The sequence below is a fragment of the Thermobia domestica genome, chromosome 10 (assembly GCF_964235325.1).
Source record: "Thermobia domestica chromosome 10, izTheDome1.hap1.1, whole genome shotgun sequence".
Lineage (NCBI taxonomy): Eukaryota > Metazoa > Arthropoda > Insecta > Zygentoma > Lepismatidae > Thermobia > Thermobia domestica.
This window is the reverse complement of record NC_137463.1, coordinates 24,742,521-24,764,505: the sequence shown is the minus strand read 5'-3', so window position 1 is coordinate 24,764,505 and position 21,985 is coordinate 24,742,521. Positions and strand designations below refer to the sequence as shown.

The 21,985-nt window shown below is 36.3% G+C and overlaps 1 protein-coding gene across 2 annotated transcripts in view; it reads left to right on the top strand.

Annotated features, from left to right (window-relative positions):
• The first annotated feature begins 2,976 nt into the window (after positions 1-2,976).
• The window catches only part of LOC145662378 (kelch-like protein 40a), a 44,223-nt gene continuing 25,214 nt past the window's right edge, over positions 2,977-21,985 (top strand). The window contains exons 1-2 of one of the 2 annotated variants that reach the window (XM_081727894.1): positions 2,977-3,134; positions 14,968-15,079. In XM_081727894.1, coding sequence (XP_081584020.1) covers positions 14,978-15,079 — 102 coding nt within the window. In that variant the 5' untranslated portion in view covers positions 2,977-3,134; positions 14,968-14,977. Of the gene's footprint in view, positions 3,135-12,258; positions 12,282-14,967; positions 15,080-21,985 lie in introns of those variants that run through there. The other variant, XM_081727895.1, reaches the window with a different exon arrangement.

Here is a 21,985-nt window from a genome sequence, read left to right as displayed (position 1 = left end):
TATATATATATATATATATATATATTTTAGCAAGTTTCTTCTCGTCTCTCGTCTATGAGACATACGTAATGAAGTATTATCTCTAGTCATGTAATGGCAGTGGCGGATCTATCCCGGGCTGGGGGGTCTAGCAGCCCCCACTTTTTGAGTGACGGAAATAATTTAAGCTATTATTTATATATTTTTGAAAGTTTATAGTATACGCATGATACATTATCATAGTCTGGGTTCTGGCAGCCCCCCTGTTTTTACCTTCTAGATCCGCCCCTGTGTAATAGTAGAATTTTTGGTAGGTATAGGCTGGACTGTTTTCAAAAATATAGTGTATATGTATTCCCGTATAGGTCATTCTTTCATAAATCGTGGTGAATATACGCTGGACTGTAAAAGTAATAGATGAGTAGCCCATATGCAATATACTAACGTATATGTTCCATTACATCCCTAATTATCTCCAAAGACAGTTGGTCTATTTTAAAAAAGACTACTTCAAGAAGCTGTAAGATTTGTCTTAGTACTTATCCATCAATATTAAAAATAAGCACCACATATAATTTTAGGGTGACCAACCGTCCCGTAAAAACGGGATTGTCCCGTTTTTTCACTACCATTCCCGGTGTCCCGAAAAATTCTCCCGGGACGCCAAAATGTCCCGTATTTACTTACATTGGGTACAAAAAACCTTTCGAATCGCTAAAATTTCCTAATTTATATTATTATTTTCTAAGGTATGTGATTATATTGGATATATCTAATTACTGAGCAACATCTTTACGATATTTACGGTATTGGATGTGGTCAGTGGCGGCGATTGAACGTTAAAAATGGGAGGAGGGGCAAGACATGATCTGAATATTTGTGTATCAATCTTAATTTTCCTGATTGTTTCTAACACTTTGCCGAAAGGTTGTATAACTAATATGATACTATCTTTTTCAGTTAAAATACCGTATATCGTATTTCATATTTTATTAAGTAAATTGACAAACCAAAGGAAGTAGGTACTAGACCTTTGTACTCTTAAACAACGAAGGTGTAAGAAGAGATTTGATTCCTTGCTCATGAATATCTTAAAATTCTGTCTGGAAAATTGTGAGATCAGATTATTTAATAACAAATTTGCAAAACAAATAAATAGAAAAGATAATATTAATCATAGTAATGAATAATGAGGCTTGTTTTGTAGAAGTTACATTGAAACTAGGGGTTAATGAACAACTTAATTTTTAATTCTACATATGCTATTAAATGTATATTATTACTCTTAGAAAATGAAAGACAGTAAATACTACAAGCATATACATTCAAAGAAATATTTTCTTTTGCAGCTTCCCGAAACATGTTTGTTGCCATTAGGTGCAGTTTTTACTTTTTTGGACCACGTCAAAACACAATACCTAGAATCACTCCACACTCTAGTTATATAAAATAATCCTAAAACCTAGAATTCACTAAATTTAATTATATATACACTCATACACCCCTAAACACACCACTTCACTCGTATACACGGCAAAACAATGGAAAATATAGAAGTTGTTTCATATTACTTTTTAATCAATATTTCTTACTATTAGAAATAACAAAAGATATTTTAGGAACTGTGAATTTTTGTACAATTAAAGAATAACTTGTGAAACACTATTTTTTTTTTTTTTTTTTTCGAAATGTTCTCTCAATTAGTTTCAAAGCGACTAAATAGCACATCGATCCCTTGTAAGAAGAAGTGAAAGTATGCTGGAATTGTTGTGCTCCAATAGGTTAATTTTTGGGGTTATTTTCAGTGGCAATTAAAACCAAATTCCTTTAGCTTTCTTAACTCAACGGGAAGACAAATAACCAATACGTACTCACGCAACGACAAATATATGGCACCATTTTTTCTATGAACCAATAACAGATACAAAACTTTACATTTCCGAATGAAACTATATACCTTAATGTGCAACTTCAAAAAAGTGGAGGCATGTGCCCCCCTTTGCCCCCGTAATCGCCGCCCATGAATGTGTTGGTTCCATTAATTTCCCTCTTAGGCCTCCCCACTCCGCAGACGACAGTACAAGGGGCTGGTAACCTGTTTTTACTCTCTTTTTCCTGCGGTGGAAGACTGAGGCGCTGTCATCAGTACAGTACAGTGTTTCCGTGATTTGACTAAGATGTAACACACTACGAAAGGGGAATAAAGGTACAGAACTATGAAAGTGAAAGTAAAAAAGAAAACTAGTTGTAAATGAAATAATGTTTAAAAGTAAGAAAAAGCAAATAAAAGGAGTTAGAATCCGATGCTGAGAGTAATTATAAATCCTGTCGGTGACAGATTTGAGCGTTCATATATTTTTAGTAATGTTTTCAAATATTTCATTTTTTGTTAGCTGCTGATAGTTACTTGTTATCTAATTAATCCCACAACCTTTTCAATAGGTCTTAAAACAAAAAAAGTAAATTTACCCAATTTTGTGAGAGATACAGAGAGAGAGAGAGGGAGGGAGAGAGACAGAGAGGGTAAAAATATATTTAGGGGAGCAACCTATCAAGAAATAAAAGGTGTCCCGTTTTTACTAGTTGACGATTTGGTCACCCTATATAATTTTCTTTGTTGTGACTTGTCCGGGAATATGACACATCTTATCGAGCAAAAAATCAGATAGTTATGGATTTTGACCCTGTTTAGACCATTAATCATTATTTCATTATTTATTTCGTCATAATAGAATTTTATTAAACTATAGCTCACTATATTAATTATAAAGTGAACATAGGCCCTATTATAAACATTAGACTACTATTTATTTTCTAGGGTGATATTCTGTACGCCAGCCTTCGCAAAACAATGCGAAACGTAACGCAGGGCAAAAAAGGAAAAAATCGAGATACAACTGCTATGCCTATTCTTGCAAACTAAAACGGATATTTTTGCATTGCGTTGAAGGAATACTGTTACGAAATGGGGCCCCTTGTGTAGGGAAATTTTTTCGAATACGCGGGATATTTGATACTCATTGGAGGGTATTCTGCCTGACAGAACCTGGCAGTACTTTTGACGGTGAAATAAGGAAACACTGGTCACCGGTAAAAACAACTTGAAGTGAACAGGAAATTCAATGACAACCTGGATATTTATAGGATATTTACAGGTATTAGCGTTCGCATTGCTAAAGCACTAGTGAATAATTGTTTCAGTAAATCAAGTTTTATCATAAACAGAAAACGACCGAAAAAGGTTTATATAGTAATTAAGTTGTCGTTTCAACTAAATTAATGTTCAGTATTATTTAGTTTCTCCGCAAATCACTTGCTAGTGACTGGCTCACTTAGTAGTGATTATTTATTTGTAATTGTGATGAATATAACTACAGTATGTAAGTATGACAAAAACTACAGTGCATAAAACAAACCAAGATGTGCTAGGTGGCCACTGAAAGCACGAATGCTATCTAACCTAGTCAGGGCAGGAGCACAGCAGCGGTAGTGAAGGGTGTGTCCGTAGGGAGCAGTTGCGTCAGCGATGGCGGGTATACGCATAAATGAGGTTGTTCACAACGGCTCACTATAAGTCACAGAAATGGTGCTTGAGCCGTCGATGGTTTTGTGGAGATGCTAAGGATTTGCTTGGCATCACAGAGTTTCAGTAGATTTGTAGGCCTTTGTTTAGCGATGGGTGGCTAGCTTTTTCACCTAATTTTTTGCGATGTTCTACTCAGATTCGGTCATTTTATAGTTCTATGCGTTAAATTAGGTTACTAATATTTAATTCACATAGTATTGCCGAGCGAGCGTTAGCAAGTGAAGGCGGGTTAGAGCCCCGCAGGGCACGTCGTTTTCTGTCTGTGTTACGAATAGTTCACTTTCTTTTCCCACATAAGTCACTATAAAACTCAAGTTTGGCAATCTAAGGCAAAATCACCGTAGTTAAAATTTTCATCACGCTTTACTCAAACATCAATTGCTAGTCACCACTATCAACTCACTTCTGTAAATCATCCTTTTAGGGGGAGGGGTCAGCGTTGGCCCCCCATCTCTAAACTGTTGCCGATTTGTGAATAAACCTGTCAGGTATACACCCGAGACGCAAAGCTTCCGGAATTCTGTTTTTGCCACGAATAATGCAAAGTAGGCTATATGTATAATAAATCAGAGATTTATTACTCCTGGTATGGTACGAGACCAGTAGGAATTCTCGTGCAGATTAAGAATTCAAGTGCCACCCTATAGTAATGGTCACGTTTGTTGATGATACTAGCCTAAAATACATTCAAACATTACCGGCTAATCTTCCTCAGTTGGCGGCCCCCGATTAGACCCACATCAATCTGTTTTCAACGTTGTACTTATTTGTTATTATAACATACCGTACTTAGAATTACTTCTTTTTAATTTCCGTTGTTCTTTCTTTACTCGTAGTTACAAATATTTCTTATTTTAATGCTTTTTTTTACTCTTCAGTAGATAGTATTCATCTGTATTGAATTACTTCGCAAAAATAATAACTTCCAACTGTTAAATGTTGCAAATTACACACTATTCAGAAATAACGAAAACAACGAAGTCTTACCTTCTCATATTTCCAAGAAGCACTATAAACAACACCATACTACAGTATAATGTAAATAAATTTTAAGAGGAAGAATAAGGTGTGGAACCCTCTATGATTCATGTGTTCCTCAGATATCAAATTACAAAGGGCATACAAAGATACTTCTTTCCAGTACTACGTTGCCACGTACATTTCATGAAATATGAACTCTTGGCAGGAAATACACTCATACTAACCTAGAAACTGTTTATAAAGGGAAAAGTTGCATTAGTAAGTGCAAATTGACCAGTGCCGTAACAATAAGCGGTGCAACGCACCTGGGGTCCCCGTCGAACCCGTTAATTACTCAGTAGACTGCTGACTTTATTATTAATTTTTTATGTGCAAGAGAAAATAATTGTCAATTTTAAAATTGCCAGCCATCTTATGAATATTTTTTCTGCTTTTGCTTCCTCCAAGCCTAGAGACCTCGCTAAACCCGTTTATTACTCGGTACTGAATGCTTATAAAGTGTTATTTTTTTTTTCTTATGTGGAAGAAGTAATCATAAAGTTATGTTTGAAGACTTCGATTATTATTTTTTTTTTTTCAATAATCATGGATACAATATTGAACATAACAAAAACTGTTAAGGTTAGTGTCATTCTTCGCTACGTTGTTGTGAACTATGAAGAAGCGACATTAGAAATTAAAGAAAGATTCGTAGAATTTTATGCATTAGATAAGCATGGTGCCGAAAACTATAAACATCTTATTCAGCAACCAAATCGACATACAATGGTGCAGAGGGCAGGGATATGATGGAGCATCAGTGACGAGCGGAATTTATAGTGGTTTCCAAGCAAGTATTAGTAATACTACTACAAACGCTCCGTACGTTCATTGCTGTGTGCATAATCTGGTCTTCACATACGTTTCCATTTTTTTTTTTTTTTTATTTTTTATGTTCAAGGTATTTTCCTTTTTTTCTTTTTAGTTCAAGTGCATCTAGTTGGTCAATTTTAGGCTCTTGGTGATGTAATGACTCCAAAATTAAAGAAGGAAACTAAAAAAAAATGTATAATTAGGTGGGAAACAAAACATACTCCTCTAGCAGCATGATAGAGAAAATTGCTGATGTTCAAAAGTTCTTTACTGCGATTTGTTTGACAAGTAAGAAACTAGATGAGTTGAGAGTAGGTGAGTCATTAAACAGGGTGTCTTTCGGTCACGAAATCAGAAAACGTCATGAAAGTCTCGAAATTTATCTTTTGGATCACGATTTTTTTTTAAACTACAAATGTAAATACACATTGGGAACTTTTGTTCTATAAAACGTCAAAGTTCACCACCAAAAATGTCTATGGTCGGCTTTAGACACTGCCAAATCTCAAGCAAAGTACGTTCCTATCCCATGGATGAAAATTCACACCCAAATTCGCTCTTGAAAATATTAAGAAATTTTATGATTTGATCAAGAAAAAGTCACGAAATTTCATTTTGGAATGTTAGTAGACACCCTGTTAAAGAAAGTAAAGACATTTGAATTTGTGTTGATTCTAGTCATTTGGGAAAAGATCCTAATGTCCATGTATGTAACTTCTAAAAGTTTGTAGTCTTCTGATATATATCTGCAAATAACAGAGAAAAATCTGCAGAAATCATTTCAGCAAATGAAAGGTCTTCGGGGAATATGACGAGCTTGTAAAATCCACAAAAAATCTGTGCTCGAAATTGAGTATTTCAGAAACATTTCAAGAGAAACACAAAATGTTTGCAAAGAAATATTTTGATGAACTGACTACGGATAGTAAAGTAGATGTATCAGAAGATACATTTCGGTTCACTGTATTATATCCTATTCTGAATTGTATTGTGTCACAACTTGGTACCTGTTTTCACGGAACGAAGTGCTCAATAGCTTTTCTTTCCTCACTCCAGCAACATTGTTGTCTGCATCTGAGGAATACGTTCAGGAATCTGGATATAACTTTGCTACAAAGTGCAGTAGTGATGTAAGATAAGATTTTCCACGGCAAATACTGGTATTCAGAGATTATAATAGGACTGAAATAGGTAACCTTCGAACAATTCGGGAAATAACTTTATTCTTAGTGGAAAATGGGTATTCTGTGTCTATTTCTGATGTGCTTACCACATGTGGAATGTTTATAACAATACCAGTAAGTGGGGCTTCTGCTGAACGCTCGTTCTCGAAATTAAAGCTTATTAAGAACTATAGTACGGTACTTAAGAAGTAGTACCTCACAACAAATGTTATGTTGCTATATTAAATATAGAACGAAAACGAACTTCAAGACAACATAGGTAAGATTGTTTCAGAATTTGCTGATGCTAAAGCTAGGAGAAAAAACTTTTGGAAACGACATTAAATTTTTGTTGTATTTTATTGTATTGAATCCATTTCAATAAGTTTATTTTGAAATTGTTTCCATCCCTCATATCCCCTTTTTATTTCTTAATCATGATGTACTTTTCTGTAAATAACATGTGTATAACTATGAATAACATTATTTCTTATTTATTTATTTTTATTTTTATTTTTTTTTGTTTGTTTACTTAAAAATTTTTGTGATTAATACCTTTCTCATTTTTATTAATACTGAAAGGACGATAGATACGATACTGTGCTGTTTAAAAGCTCTATAAAATTATCGTAAATCGGGAAATGCTATAGTATGTAAATATACCCTTTCTATCTTACGTTATTCCATTATTTAAGCTTGCTTTTGAAGGAAAGTATTTCTGTGTATATGTGTATGTGTGTAATATTGAGTTTGCTGCTTTTACTATTATATTGAAAAATATGTTCACTTGTGGGGCCCCCAAATATCCTCTTGCACCGGGGTCCCGAAGAGTTTTGTTACGGCACTGAAATTTACTTTAGGTGAATATTATAACTACAGCATCTGCACTTATGACAAAAACTGTTGTGTATAAACCATGAATTAACTTTAAAACATAACCACTAAAAGGCATGAATGCTATCTAACCTAGTCAGGACAGGAACGCAGCAGAGTCAACGTTAGCAAGAGGCTGCGTCTGTAGGAAACAGGCGGTCAGCGATGGTGAGTATACGCAAAAACGAGAGGTAGGAAAACTCTGTGTATGGCATCAGACACATACCTTATGTGTGGCACAGCTTTGCGATACTTGTATGAACAGTTTGAACGCTGCCTTCACATAGCACTTCACTTCATAGTGTCTTTCTTATGGAGTACTACATGGTAAAGAATACACTTTCCACTTCGTAATTCTACCTTATACATTTTAAGGGGCCAGATTCCAATTTATTTTGATTACTTGTATAATCATATTGTGAAATCAAGTAACATATTTGTTCCGTGGGTCTTACAAATTTATGTCCTCGTAAAATGATATAGGCTAGCATAAAAAAATTTGCCCTGTTCGTTTCAGATGCAACTCTGCTCTTGTAAATTTCGCTTTTTATTTCTGTATTCTCCTCCATTATTTGCAGCATACACGTCCTAAGTTGGTTTCTAAGACAGTTGGTTTGAAACACTGCCATATTATGTTCTATTACCTGTTTACTTAATATCGCATCAATGCACGAGCAAATCATTCTGAATTCACAATCCAGAGTTTAACTTCGTTTTTCTCCGTAATTAATCACCCCACACTGTGACCTTCAATGTTACTGTAATATTACCATGTAAAAAGCCATTCCATGTAAAAATCAACCAAATTTTCAGGAAAAAAAAAAAAAATTCATCGTCTCAGAATTGAATGAAATTTGGTGTACATGTAGGCCCCTATGAAAGATGATCATGTACCAAATTTTAGTCCTGTACCCCCTGTAGTTTCAGAGTATAGGGTGGTAACAAATGGACAAATTTGATGTTTTTTGTAGAACCTTGTTAGCTTTAATTGGTCATATCTCCCGTAAATATTGAGGTAGAGTGAAAAATAATATACCATTTTGAAGAAGAAAGAATAGGCTACAAGATATGTCAGGTACATGTATTTGAGACTCGAATATTTTTCGGGAAATCCTGGGAAAATTTTGGATCAGTGATATCTCAAAAAGTGCCCATGTGATTTCCTTGAAATTGGGTACCAAGGTAACCCTATATTTCCGCCATAAGTGTGTCAAATGTCAACTTGGGCCAAGAATGGGCCTGGAGTCTACAATGATTTTCGTGTGACTATGTCGGGAGAAACATCTGGGATGCCAATGTGGCAACTTGCCAATTTGTCAGTACTGGTGAAGTAAGTTGTAACTGACCTAGCAGTAGTGTTTTTCTGGTGCAATCTGTAATTCAGTAATCCTGTGGGGATCTTTGGAACATTCATCAATCGTAGTACATTGCATTGACCTAAATATGTAAACATTCTAGAAGGTTCTCGAATCAAGGCATTTCTTTGCAACCCCACGTGGCAAGGGTGTGTGTGATCGTATTGGAGGTGCACTGAAAAGGAATGTTGCAAAGCAAGCCTTCAAAGATCGTACACAAATCACATCATGACTCCATGTCAGTTGTACAGCTGGTCTACGAATGACAGCACGGATTCTAAAATGTTGTATGTGTACTGCACACAGGGGGAAAATGAAGAGGAAGCCACCTTTCTAAAGGACAGATTTGATCCAGTTCGACATATTTCTGGAACCCGTAAATTTCACTCTGTGGCTCTTGTGTCTCAAAGAAAGGTCGCAATGAGGTAATATTATTCTAAACCAGACTTTAAATAAGAGTTAGTAATTGCAGCAGATGGCTCACAAGCTGAAATTACCATTGATAGAATCAGGGGCTTTGTTACTTGCACCTACGGTGGCTTGCTTGTGTTCTGCAAGTCGACGAGACACATGAAACAGCCAAATTGTGTTTTCTCAGACCTCATGGACCAGCACCTTCCTCTGTGTATCCAGATATACCAGATGAGCTCTCACTGTCTGCTTGCGACATCACCTCTCTTGTTGATCCCATAACTCCAGCTGGCCGTGCATACACGCTCAGCAACAGAGATGGAAGAAGCCAGTTGACTGCTTCAACACAGGCATCACTAACAATTGATCACTTCCAGCAGGTCAGTAATAGCTAAATATTTCTTACACCTTACTTCACCACTATTGACAAATTGGCAAGTTACCACATTAGCAACCCAGGTGTCTCTCCCGACATGGTCACACGAAAATCATTGTAGACTCCAGGCCCATTCTTGGGGGGCACGGTGGCTCAGTGGTAGAGCGTTCACCTCTGGTGCTTGGGGTCCCGGGTTCGATCCCAGCCCCCGCCAAGTGAACTTTGTGGTGGACAAACACCGTGCTCGTGTGTTTTCTCGGGGTACTCCCGTTTCCTCCCACTTTCTTCATTCCACCATTTCACTCATCTCTCATTATCACCGTCTCCTTTAGCCTAACCGGCATAACCGTGGGACGTAAAACTTATAGATTTCATTTCATTTTCCAGGCCCATTCTTGACTCAAGTTGACATTTGGCACACTTATGGTGGACATATGGGGCTACCTTGGTACCCAATTTCAAGGAAATCAAATGGGCACTTTCTAAGATATCACTGATCCAAAATTTGTCCGGAAAATATTTGATTTTCAAAGAAATGTTCTTGACATGTCTTGCAGCCTATTTTTTCCTCTTCAAAATGAAATATTATTTTTATCTCTAGGATACTATTTACGGGAGATATGACCAATTGAAGCTAACAAGATTCTACAAAAAAAAAAAAAAAAAAAAAAAAAAAAAAAATTGTCCATTTGTTACCACCCTGTACTCTGAAATTGAACAGGACTACAATTTGGTGCATGATCATTTTTCATAGAGGCCTACATGGACACCAAGTTTCATCGAAATCTGACACCATGAGGTTCTGGGCTTGGTTAATTTCACACGGAATGATCCCTTTTATGTTCCTGTAATGCTGACGTTTCGTCTGATTCTGTTCATTTGTCGGTAAATTTTGTATTTTGGGGCCGCTATCTGCGCCAGTTAACCCCTTAGTGCCTTCCCACCAAGTGCATACAGATATAAAATGGGGGAGCAGACATGAAATTACATTTTGATATATTTTGTTCACTTTTACTGTAAAGCGTATTTGGACATGGGAATTTATGTTGTGAACGGACAGATTGGAAATCAGACAAGTGATAATGAGCTATGACAGGTGAGTAGCCCTGAGAGGTATGGCATCTTCAGGCTAACCCAAACACAGTATGCACTTGAGGCTAAAAGAGACAGTTTATGAAAATGAATGATTAAGAAGTTAATTGGAGGAATGAGAATCTACGTAGGGAAAAACAGAAGCACTCTGAAAAAGCCCACGGGCACGATGTTGTCCGCCACAAACTAACATGCCCTGGAATTGAACTCATCGCACCAAACAGGTGACCACGGTGGCTCAGTGATAGAACGCTTACTTCTGGTGCGTGGGGACCCTAGTTTGATCCCCGTCCAAGTAAGTCCTAGTGGACGACATCGTGTCCGTGGGTTTTCTCGATATACTCCCGTTTCCTTCCACTTTCTCATTCCACCAGTTCTTCCATCATCATTCACTTGCCTTAATCATCGCCTCCTTTAGCCTAACAGGTATAATTGGGAGACATTAAATCGAAAGATTTAATTTCATTGTTTCCCTCGCACCGGAGGTGAGCGCCTTGCCACTAAGCCACCTTGCTTCTCCATTCTTCTTACGAAATAGTAAATCTATTATCATGTATAGCTATTCCTTCATCAATCTAATTTTAACTTCTTCCAAACCTCATTCGTATTTGATGCAACTGTGGCTAAGTGTTTAAATCTGTTCATTCCTTTAATTTACTTTCATCGATTGCAGATGGTTTCCTCAACTCGTTTAATGTGCTTCTTTTCTAAACAAAATAGTATTATCATAATTCTATAGTTTCAAAGCCGAAGTTGGTATGTCACATTTTGCCGAAAATCACTTTGTTTGAAATTACAGTCACTTATTATATTTTGCTCGTTGTAGCTAAATTTATTTATGTCGACATAAAATAAGGAGTCCTAATCATTTTATTTCAACATACTAGGTTTTGACAGCAATGCGCAAGATAATATGAGAAGTGTTCCCAATTTTGAACAAAGTGATTTTCTAAAACTGTGCCACGTCAACTTCTGCCTTGGGAGCACAGAATTATATTTAAAAAAAAAAAAAAAAAAAAAAAAAGCTCAATTGTGGGTGTTACATTTATCCTGAGTAGTGCCGTTAAAATTTCCATTTGTGCCATGACCGGATGGCGTGGGAGTCCCGGGTTCGGTTCCCGGCGGGAGCTCATGTGGTTCGGATTCCACGTTAATCAGTAGGTCCCGTCTCATATAGCCTCGCTGCTGAAAGGGGCGTTAAACTCAAAATCAACTCAACTCAAAATAAAAGTAAGTGGAGACTCTGGCTTAATAAATGAAAATCATTATCACTAAAAATACTTTAAAATTGATTCCCATTAGATCCTATTACTAATATTAATATTTCTACTTACACAAAATTGTCAAACTATGAAATGAATCTGATTTATTCCGATTATATTGAAACAATACAGTGCTGGCCAACTTTATAAGCATATCGTCATATCGATGTTAGTAAAACGGGGGAAGTTTCTAGAACACAGGGTCCCCTTTATAAAACTAATGAAATACATTTTACGTACCTCGTTTTGATTCCTTTTCGTTTCTTATTCTTGTCTGTCTTCTTTTCTTCCAGTTTTTGAACTTCTTTGTAGAGTCCACTACCATATTTGCTTACTTACCAAACTAGTCATGTAAGTCTGTTGTTTTATACATAAAGTAATAATAATGTTTTAATTAATTATAATTTTAGATAAACGAATTTTTTTTCGTTATTTCTTTGATTTTACGTGCATAAATTTTATTTTAGTTCGCTTTTTATTTTATTCGAAATTCCATTCAGTTTCGTTTTCGTCTTCGAAGTCTACTTTTGAATTGTTCATTGGCGATAGGCGTGGTACGAGGTGATTGTATTGTGTGATTCTGTTAAAGCATTTATATATTGCAGTATATTGCTTTATACCTCGTGTGTTCTGTATACATTTTATAGTTTCTTTTAGTGTTCTGTTTCTTGATTATATTGTGTTTGTATGTGTGGTTGGGTTTTGTGAGTTTGCAGAATGTTTTTTTCTGGCATACAGTGTGATGCTCTCTTAAATTCATTTGTTCATAATGAGTATATTGTTTTCCATTGTCTGATGTTATTAATGTTCCTGTTTTTTTGTTAAGGGCGAGTTGAGTGAATTACGACAAAATAAATTATTTGAAATTATTAACCAAAATCCCACTTGCATCTCTTGTAATAATATATATATATTCTAAATTAATATACGTTTGGGGTGTGTGGGGGCTCTGCCTCCAACTGTTATTTTATGGTGTAGATTATTAGAAGAAATCCTTTTATGCAAGTGGTATTTTGGTCAGTTAAGAGTTAGAAATAATTTACTTTGTCGTAATTCACCTAACTTGGCCTCTGGTTGGTGGGCCTGGAGGAGGACCTGTTCTAGAACCTTGCCGTAAGATACCTAGAATGTAAAGGTTCTAGGCCTATTATTTTATGCAGAAACAAATAGCAAATAATAATAATAATAAATATCAGAACAGAATTCCCGGTATTTTTTTTGTAAAATTCCTCTCTCTTCGTAGCTATTTCTGGTTGGGATCCGGGCACTGATGGCTGTATGCCATTTATAAACCCAGGGCATTGACAATTATAATACAATGTTCTCGTTGTAAGGCTAATACTGCGCCATTTCGAAATGAAAAGTGTTGTGTCCGGGTTAAATAAAAGTCTGCCATTTTGTATCTGCAGTGATTAATTCAATAAACGTAGCAGGTTTTACATTTCTTACTGGTAATGGGGAAAGAAGCTTCAGCTGTTTGCGGGAACTTAAGCCCTAAACATCGAACTAAGCTTGTATTTGAAAACAGTTTTCAGTATTAACTCCGAAGTTCTTGAAAATCAAATAAGCTTGTTATTCAAATTTTAAAAGCAGTTGTCAAAATGAGGTAATGAATTGAGGGTAAAGGGGAAAGTCCAGAGAATCACAATCCTTAAAATCCAAAATAAGTCGTTTCTCATGTGAAATATATTAATTTTACCACACATATTCCTTACTATGATTCACTTCTACCAAGGGGCCACGGTGGCTCAGTGGTACTGCGTTCACCTAAGGTGCTTGAGGTCCTTGGTTCGATCCCAGCTCACGCCAAGTGAACTTTGTGGTGAACAAACACCGTATGCCTAAGTTTCCTCAGGGTTCTCCCGTTTCCTCCCACTTACTTCATCCCACCATTTCATTCATGTCTGATCATAACCGTCTCCTTTAGCCTCACCGGCATAACCGTGGGAGGTAAAACTTAATGATTTTATTTCATTTCACTTCTACCGACTGTAAGGACATATCCGGTTTGCCATAAGGACCAGACTGTTACGTAATCAGGTCAAAATCACGTTGCGTGCTAAATCGAGTCTGGAAATTCCAAATCCAGATGGGAGATTTTCAATCACGTAACCTCTCCGTGGGGCGCCCTTGGTAATTCGAAAAAGATGCTTATACTTTATCATTATTACTGATTTTATTCAAACAACTTGACTTTTGACAATGTTCTACCCATATTTACCTTACATGCTATACATCGTTTTTAAGCTCTTCAGTATGTCGTTCCAATAAGCTATCAATTAGCCATCTCCTTATTATAGTTTTTCAGATATGTGGACGACTTCATTTTTTCATTGATTTTCCATTGACGGTAATGTTATGTTTCGTGAGTTTTTAGTATATTCCATCCATTTTGAGACAGTTTGCTTTTCGAATATAGAATCTACGTAGTCTCTTCTACATTTGAGGTGGATTTCAGCCATGTCCCTCTTTTGACTTTTGATATAAGTGAAGGACTTATTTTTCATTGATTTTCTATTGAGTTGAGTTGATTTTGAGTTTAACGTCTCGTTCAGCAGTGAGACTATATGAGACGTATACCTACTGATTAAGGTGGATTCCGAACCACATGAGCTCCTGCCGAAAATCGAACCCGGGTTTCCCACGCCATTGATTTTCTATTGACATTAATATTAATGTTTCATGCTCTTTTAACTATGTTCAATTCATTTTAGGACCATTTGCTTTTGGAATAAGAATCTAGATAATCTCTTCTATATTTAAGCTGAATTTCGGCCATCTCCCTTTTTTGGTTTTTGAGATAAGTGCAGAAATTATTTGTTTTCCATTTATTTTCCATTGACATTAATGTTAATGTTTCGTGATTTTTTACTATGTTCCATCGATTTTAGGACAATTTGCTTTTGAAATATCGAGTCTGAATTTTCTGCCCCAAAGTCCGTTCACATCATTGCAACCGGATAGTCTCTTTGTTTAATCGAAATTCCCCACCCATTAACGAGATTTTACTTAGATTTAATTAATGTTTATTTTTCAGAATATAAGCAATGGATAAGTGGCAGGACCAGACACCAAAACTGAGGGACAAATTGCGTCATATATTGGAAACACAGACATTTGCAGATTGCCAGTTTAAGGTTGGCAATGAGGTATCGTAATTTTATACTCAGTTACATAAAATTAACAGTTTCAGGTAGAAAGTAGATTTTATTGCGTTAATTATATTTGATTTTATCGTATAAATCTTTTCCAGTAATATACAGGTTGTTTCAAAAGAACACGGATAACGTTTGGGAGGTGATTCGTCACAGAGATAAGACGAAAAGTATAGACCAACATGGGTGCACAAATGCTTCCTTTCGGAGTTATAGGCTGTGGACATTAAAAAAAAAAGAAAGAAAAAAAGTTTAAAGGTCCATAGTTCCAATATTATGGGGTCTACCGTAGTCAGGTCAAGACTTCACTTAGGAACTAATATGTACGCGATTCAAAAATACATGTTTCAGAATTCTAAGGTATTATTGCCACAATGTTTATAGAGGGAGTTTGGCTACGGGTATATAATTTAAACTACTCAGCGACTATGTCTATACAAATTGTTAGGGCAGTACCTTAGGATTCTGTAACATGTATTTTTAAATAGCGCACATATTATTACCTAAGTGAAGTCATGACCCGACTACGGTAGATCCCATACTGCTGGAGCTATGGACCTTTTAACTTAATGTTTTTTTTTTTTTTTTTTTCTTTTTCTTTTCTTCGTGTTTTGGGCAGTCTATAACTCTGAAGGGAAGCATTTGTGCAGGTTCGTCTATGCAGGGCGCAAAATTTCAGTCAGACGCACTAGCCAATTTAAAAATGATGGTCACCAGTATCTCTCATGTACAAATTATGAGAGCCCCCTCGGCCTTTGGTTTGACAAAGAAAGAGTTTACATCAGAGGATAAAATTTCAAAATCAGACAGTTAGATTCAGAATAATCAATTTTGAATTGGACAATTCATATACATGTTAAAAAATATCTTACCTTAAGACTTCACTTTTGTATAACGCTCTCTCTTTGCACTGAAGTACCAGTTGTCGATTGCAGTTTTCGGATGGGCTATTGAAGTGAAGGGCTATTGACGGAAATTGTCAGCAAATCATCCAATGTGTCAGTCTTCAGTGAATTTCTATAGGTAGCCTTAACTCTGTTGAGACTGCTGAAGCCTGTATCACACGAAGCAGTACTCACAGGAAAAACTGCACAAAATGTGACAATTGGAAGCAAATGTGGGAATCTCGTAATGAAGTTCTGACTGTAAATCTTTTTCCGTGTCTGATTCAACGTCAATGAAGAAAACAAAAGTTTATATTCTACCCACTCTGCTAAGACAAGATCCACTCTTTCACTGAACACTAGTCGCCAGCTCTAAATTTCTTGTTGCGAATGGCAACCTGACGAGCGGAAATGTTGCGCCCTGCTTTTCGTCTTATCTTGGTGTTATGAATCATCTCCCAAACGTTGATGTTGTTTTGAAACACCCTGTATATATTTACTAATAGATGCTGAAGGGTAAATTTTAATATGAAAATTAAACCTACCGTGTGCCCAGTAGTTTTCTTTATGAGTTCATTTTCGCCTATATTTCAACCCTCTCGAGAGTCTTGAGCGCTAGCCGAAATACACTAATTTGGCATCTTGTAATATTTTTTTCGCCCTGTTCAAAAGAAAGCGATTCCAATAATATGCAGAAGAACCTTTTTAAATCCAATTTTGTTAGCACAAAAACTCCAAAACTCAATTTAGACATGAGAAATTTAGGGCACTGATGGGACGGCATAATAATAAACTACATCTGACTTACATCTGAAGATATTTTTATTAATTGGGTTGTTATTTAGCCTATCGTACATATTGCAGTTCTTCGTACCTGTTCAAGCACTCTTGAAGAAGTCTGTAATTTTCTTCTGAACCGTGTCTGATGTCGGTGTTCGTAGCAATGTACAAACACGAGTTTTAAAAAATCAGTTTGCGCCGTGTTCCTATCTTACAGCTACCGAAAAACGCACTTACTTTCTCTCCGCGTCTAACATAATGAGCTCCATTAAAAACATAGATTTATTTTTAACCTTGACCTTGAACTCTGGTGGATGCGCGCTGCCGGAAATATCTGCACCCGGGGCGATTTCTGCTGTCATCCGAGTGGGTGGGGGAAGAGTGAGCCATGCTTGGTTTGCACAGCGACAACAGCTATAAAAACCTTTTTTGCCGTACCTGAGTTATCCATGAGCAGAAGAGAAAACATAATCCGGTTCTGAAAACTTCGCTATAAGCGATCTTTACGGAAAATATTTTCGTGATATAGGTAATTTCTTTCATGTTTTAAATAGCGGTATGACGGGGATTTCATTTGTGTTCGTAATATCCAATAATTCACTATTTCCGAATTCGTTATAAGTGGCCTGCACTATATTATAGAACGGCACGAAATCAATAGACCACAAAGAAACCTATTAATCAGAATGTCTGAAGCCTTTAACACTACTTCGCATAGCGCACTCTGTATAATTCTTGGTATCCAACCAATGAACTATATGTTATTGCAAAGGGCAACTACCTAGGTAATTACTGGTTAAGAAAAGAAGATAAAAGAAAAATTAGGAAAACTTTTAACAGAAATCTAAAAGATAATTAAGAAATTAATGACAACATAATGCAACTGTCACATAAAGAATGGCAGAAATACATTGGATTACATAGAATCTTTCCTAGCATCGTCGACAGACTAAAAATAAATAATTTAAATCCAACATATGGATTGGTTCATTACCTATCAGTTCATGGACCATACGAACACCCATAGAATCAAGTTAAAACCCAGCTGCGGAGAAGAAGGAACTCCTGAGCACCATGTCATGTGGTGTCCATTATTAGAAGAAATTTTAGAACTAAGAACTCAAATAAGAGAAAAACGGTTGAAAGAAATAATATAAGTAGAGGAAGACTGCAAAAAATTGGAAAATTTGACAAATGAATACTCCGAACTAAGACGAAAACTTATAGAAGAAGAATAGAAGGATGAGTGCAAGTGGAAGAACGTGTGAGGAAGTCCTCGGACCAGTGAAAAGACTCCTGGAACCCAAGCACTGGACCAGAATGTGTGTTGCATCTCCAGCCTCTCGGTTTGGAAAGGAACTCCGGTGCAAGAGTGAATGTTGCGTGAGTGCACGAGTAGAGGTGAAGCGAGGATAGTAGCGCAACTCTGGCCAATACAACGGCCCATCCCAGTCATGCCAGCCGAAGGATAAAACGGACCAGGGCCTGCACTAATAGTCCATGGGCCAAGGGCGTGATAACCCCCCACCCCTAGGGAACTTTTGCCACTATATTAGAAATGTTCCTTAGGGTCCTTAGAATCAAAAAATAGTTGTTAGTCAACATATAAGTGCAACACCTGAGTCCTGAGGCCCTTAACCCTTTAGCACCCGTGTATATTTACAGACATCGATGGGATCTCTTTAAATGACCGTAGATCAGACCGTTAGTGCAACACTGGAACAAGTTATACCTCGATCGATTTCGAAGAGAGTAGGCTTTCAGTTTACGTAACGAACGAGACATTTCTGCGTGCAAAGGAAAAATAATTGAGAGATATTTAAGAAAATTTCCCTAAAAAAAGTCCCTTCTCGCGATTCTTTTAGTTATTACGTGGCAACACTGCTAACTAGGTGAATAATAAAATGTATATAGATGTTCTGTTTTATGTTCAACTTAAACTGATAATTTCGTCTTGATCCATCAAATAGCAGCAGAGGAGATATGTATTTTATAGTTTTCACAGGGTTCATAATAGTGAATTTTCATGGAAATATGAGTACGACTTTGTGTCAATGTACAGTTATTACGTAGAAACACTGCTAACTAGTTGAATAATAAAATGTATTTATGTGTCCTATTCTATGTTCAACTTAAACTGAGACTTTTGTCTTGATCCATCCAATAGCAGCAGAGGAAATATGTATTTTATAGTCTTCACAATTTTCATATTTGATTTTTATCGAAGTATGAGTATGACTTTGTGTCAGTGTTCCGTTCTATTTTTCTATAGAAAACAAGATATACAAATTATTTTAGTTGATTTTCTCATTCGTTATATTATGACAAACTCCCAATACCGAGAAATCCCCCAGGAAGGTTTTATGATTTGTTCATCCATGGTATAATAAAAATAATTTCAAAGCAATAATTTTACTGTTGTGCGGTTACATTATGTTCCTTTGCAAATACTTGTTGTTCTGCTATTCTGCAATGAATACACTTTCAAACATGTCTGCTGATATGTGAAGTTAGGCAACAACTTTCGAAGTTATTGCGTAGGGGATGTATTCCTATTACATGTGCACACAGATAATCGCACTTAATATAGTATGTAATATGTAGTTTTTTAATTGCCGTAATATTAAATAATTTGTTATATTCTTTGTATTCTTGACTGTCTGTAAGTTGATAATAGTAGCACATTCGCCCTGAAATTTAGGTGTTCTCAGTTATTCTGGAAAAGAAGCGTACTGCTATATGGCAGTATGTAGCAGACATTCTGTTTAACGAGGAGCAGTGCGTATTTGGCCAGAAATATATCTAAAATTGGGATCACGAAAAAAAGGGAAAGGGTGTTTCATGGGAAACTCTAGTGACATGTGTCACTATAACTGCTAAACGTGTCATTAAAGGAACACCTATTCGATAGGAAGACGAATCACTACTGTTACAGATTCAAGAAGTGGATTTCATTGCAGCCGAAATGAGGTACCACAACTTGTACCAGATCGTCGAGCTGAAATTGTTCATTGAAAAAACATACCTAAAGTAATTCATTGAAGACACAGTCTGTGCAGGTATGACTAAGTGTTTTGTTATTGAAACAGATTTACTGTTACTGCGAGCTATTCTTAATCACCACCAACAGGTGTGAGTTCCTTCCTGGCCGCCCACAGCGGGACTGCTACGTTCCAAGAGCTCAGATTTGCCTAATGCCCCATGTTTTACCCTTTTAAGTGGAAGTGATATGCAAATCCTCGGAAATTATCACATCAAAAGGGGAAGAACACAGATGAATCTTTTATGACTGATAGCTGGAGGTTATCATCGCTTTCGGCGACACAATCATACATTGTTGTTTATAATCTAAATATTTGTGAATATGAAGATGAGTTGGCACGTATGGTTGAGTCAAGTTATTAATTATGTTCTGCTTGTGAGATATCTGACGGTTATACCTAGGAGCATCTTCTTTGACATCAACCATGGTACACCTGAAGCAGCTGAACAAACATCTTGCGTTAAAAATTTGGAGACACGGGTTTTCCGAAGACTTAGGCCTGTATTACTTGCAGCTAAAAGGATAGATATAAACTAAAAAAACATGATGATGTAAGTCTAAGCTCATGGCGTGTAGCAATTTTACCGTGGTAAGCCACGAAAGATGTGACGCATGTCCATGGTGAATAATAAAAGCTCGTAGTAACAATAAAGCTGCTTCAATAACTAAAACACTTACTGACATACCTGCACAGACTGTGTCTTCAATGAATTTATCTTTAGGTATGTTTCTTCCATCAACAATTTCAGCTCGACGATCTGGCACAAGTTGTGGTACCTCATTTCGGCTGCCCTGAAATCCACTTCTTGTGTGTAACAGTAGTGATTCGTCTTCCTATCGAATAGGTATTCCTTTAATGACACGTTCAGCTATTCTAGTGACACATGTTACTAGAGTTTCCCATGAAACACCCTTTCCCTTTTTTCGTGATCCCAATTTTAGATATATTTCTGGCCAAATACGCACTGCTCCTCGTTAAATAGGATGTCTGCTACATACTGCCATATAGCAGTACGCTCCAAATATGGTGAATTATCCACTAAGAGTGTACAATTTTCCGCAACACATGATTCACCAGGCTGACTTAGCAATCGTGGTAATTTTATGAAACTTTGGTAGTCCCAAGGATAGACCGTGTTTGTTTGTGTCGTATTCTGTAGGAATTTGGATGCAATTTGATGTTAATCGGTGCAGTTTTGCAGTGTCAGTCTCTTGCCGCAGTACTTTGACCTGAAAGTTCTTATGTTTTTTAATGAAATTTGTCGTCCTTTCAGTTTTGTTTTATGCATAGTGTATTACGCAGAATTTTGGATTTTTCACAACAGTAATCCTTTTTCTTGTTTTAATTGTCGTCTGTCTGACTGGCTTCTTTTTGTTTGTCATTCTTTTCCAGAATAACTCAGAACACGTGGATTTCAGAGCGAATGTGCTAGTATTATGAACTTACAGACAGATAGGAACACAAAGAATATAACAAATTGTTTAATATTACGGCAATTAAAAAACTACATATTACATATCGTACTATATTAAGTGCGATTATCTGTGTGCACATGTAATAGGAATACATGCCCTACGCAATAACTTCGAAAGTTGTTTCATAACTTCACCTATCAGCAGACATGTTTTGAAGTGTATTCATTATAGAATAGCAGAACAACAAGTATTTTTAAAGGAACATAATGTAACCACACAACAGTAAAATTATTGCTTTGAAATTATTTCTATTATGCGATGGACGAACAAATCATAAAACCTTCCTGGGGGATTTCTCGGTATTGGGAGTTTGTCATAATATAACGAATGAGAAAATCAACTAAAATAATTTGTATAACTTGTTTTCTATAGAAAAATAAAACGGAACATTGACACAAAGTCATACTCATACTTCCATGAAAATCCATTATTACGAGCTCTGTGAAGACTATAAAATACATATCTCCTCTGCTGCTATTTGATGGATCAAGACGAAATTTTCAGTTTAAGTTGAACATAAAACAGAACATCTATATACATTTTATTATTCACCTAGTTAGCAGTGTTGCCACGTAATAACTAAAAGAATCGCGAGAAGGGACTTTTTTTTAGGAAAATTTTCTTAAATATCCCTCAATTATTTTTCCTTTGTACACAGAAATGTCTCGTTCGTTACGTAAACTAAAAGCCTACACTCTTCCAAATCGATCGAGGTAC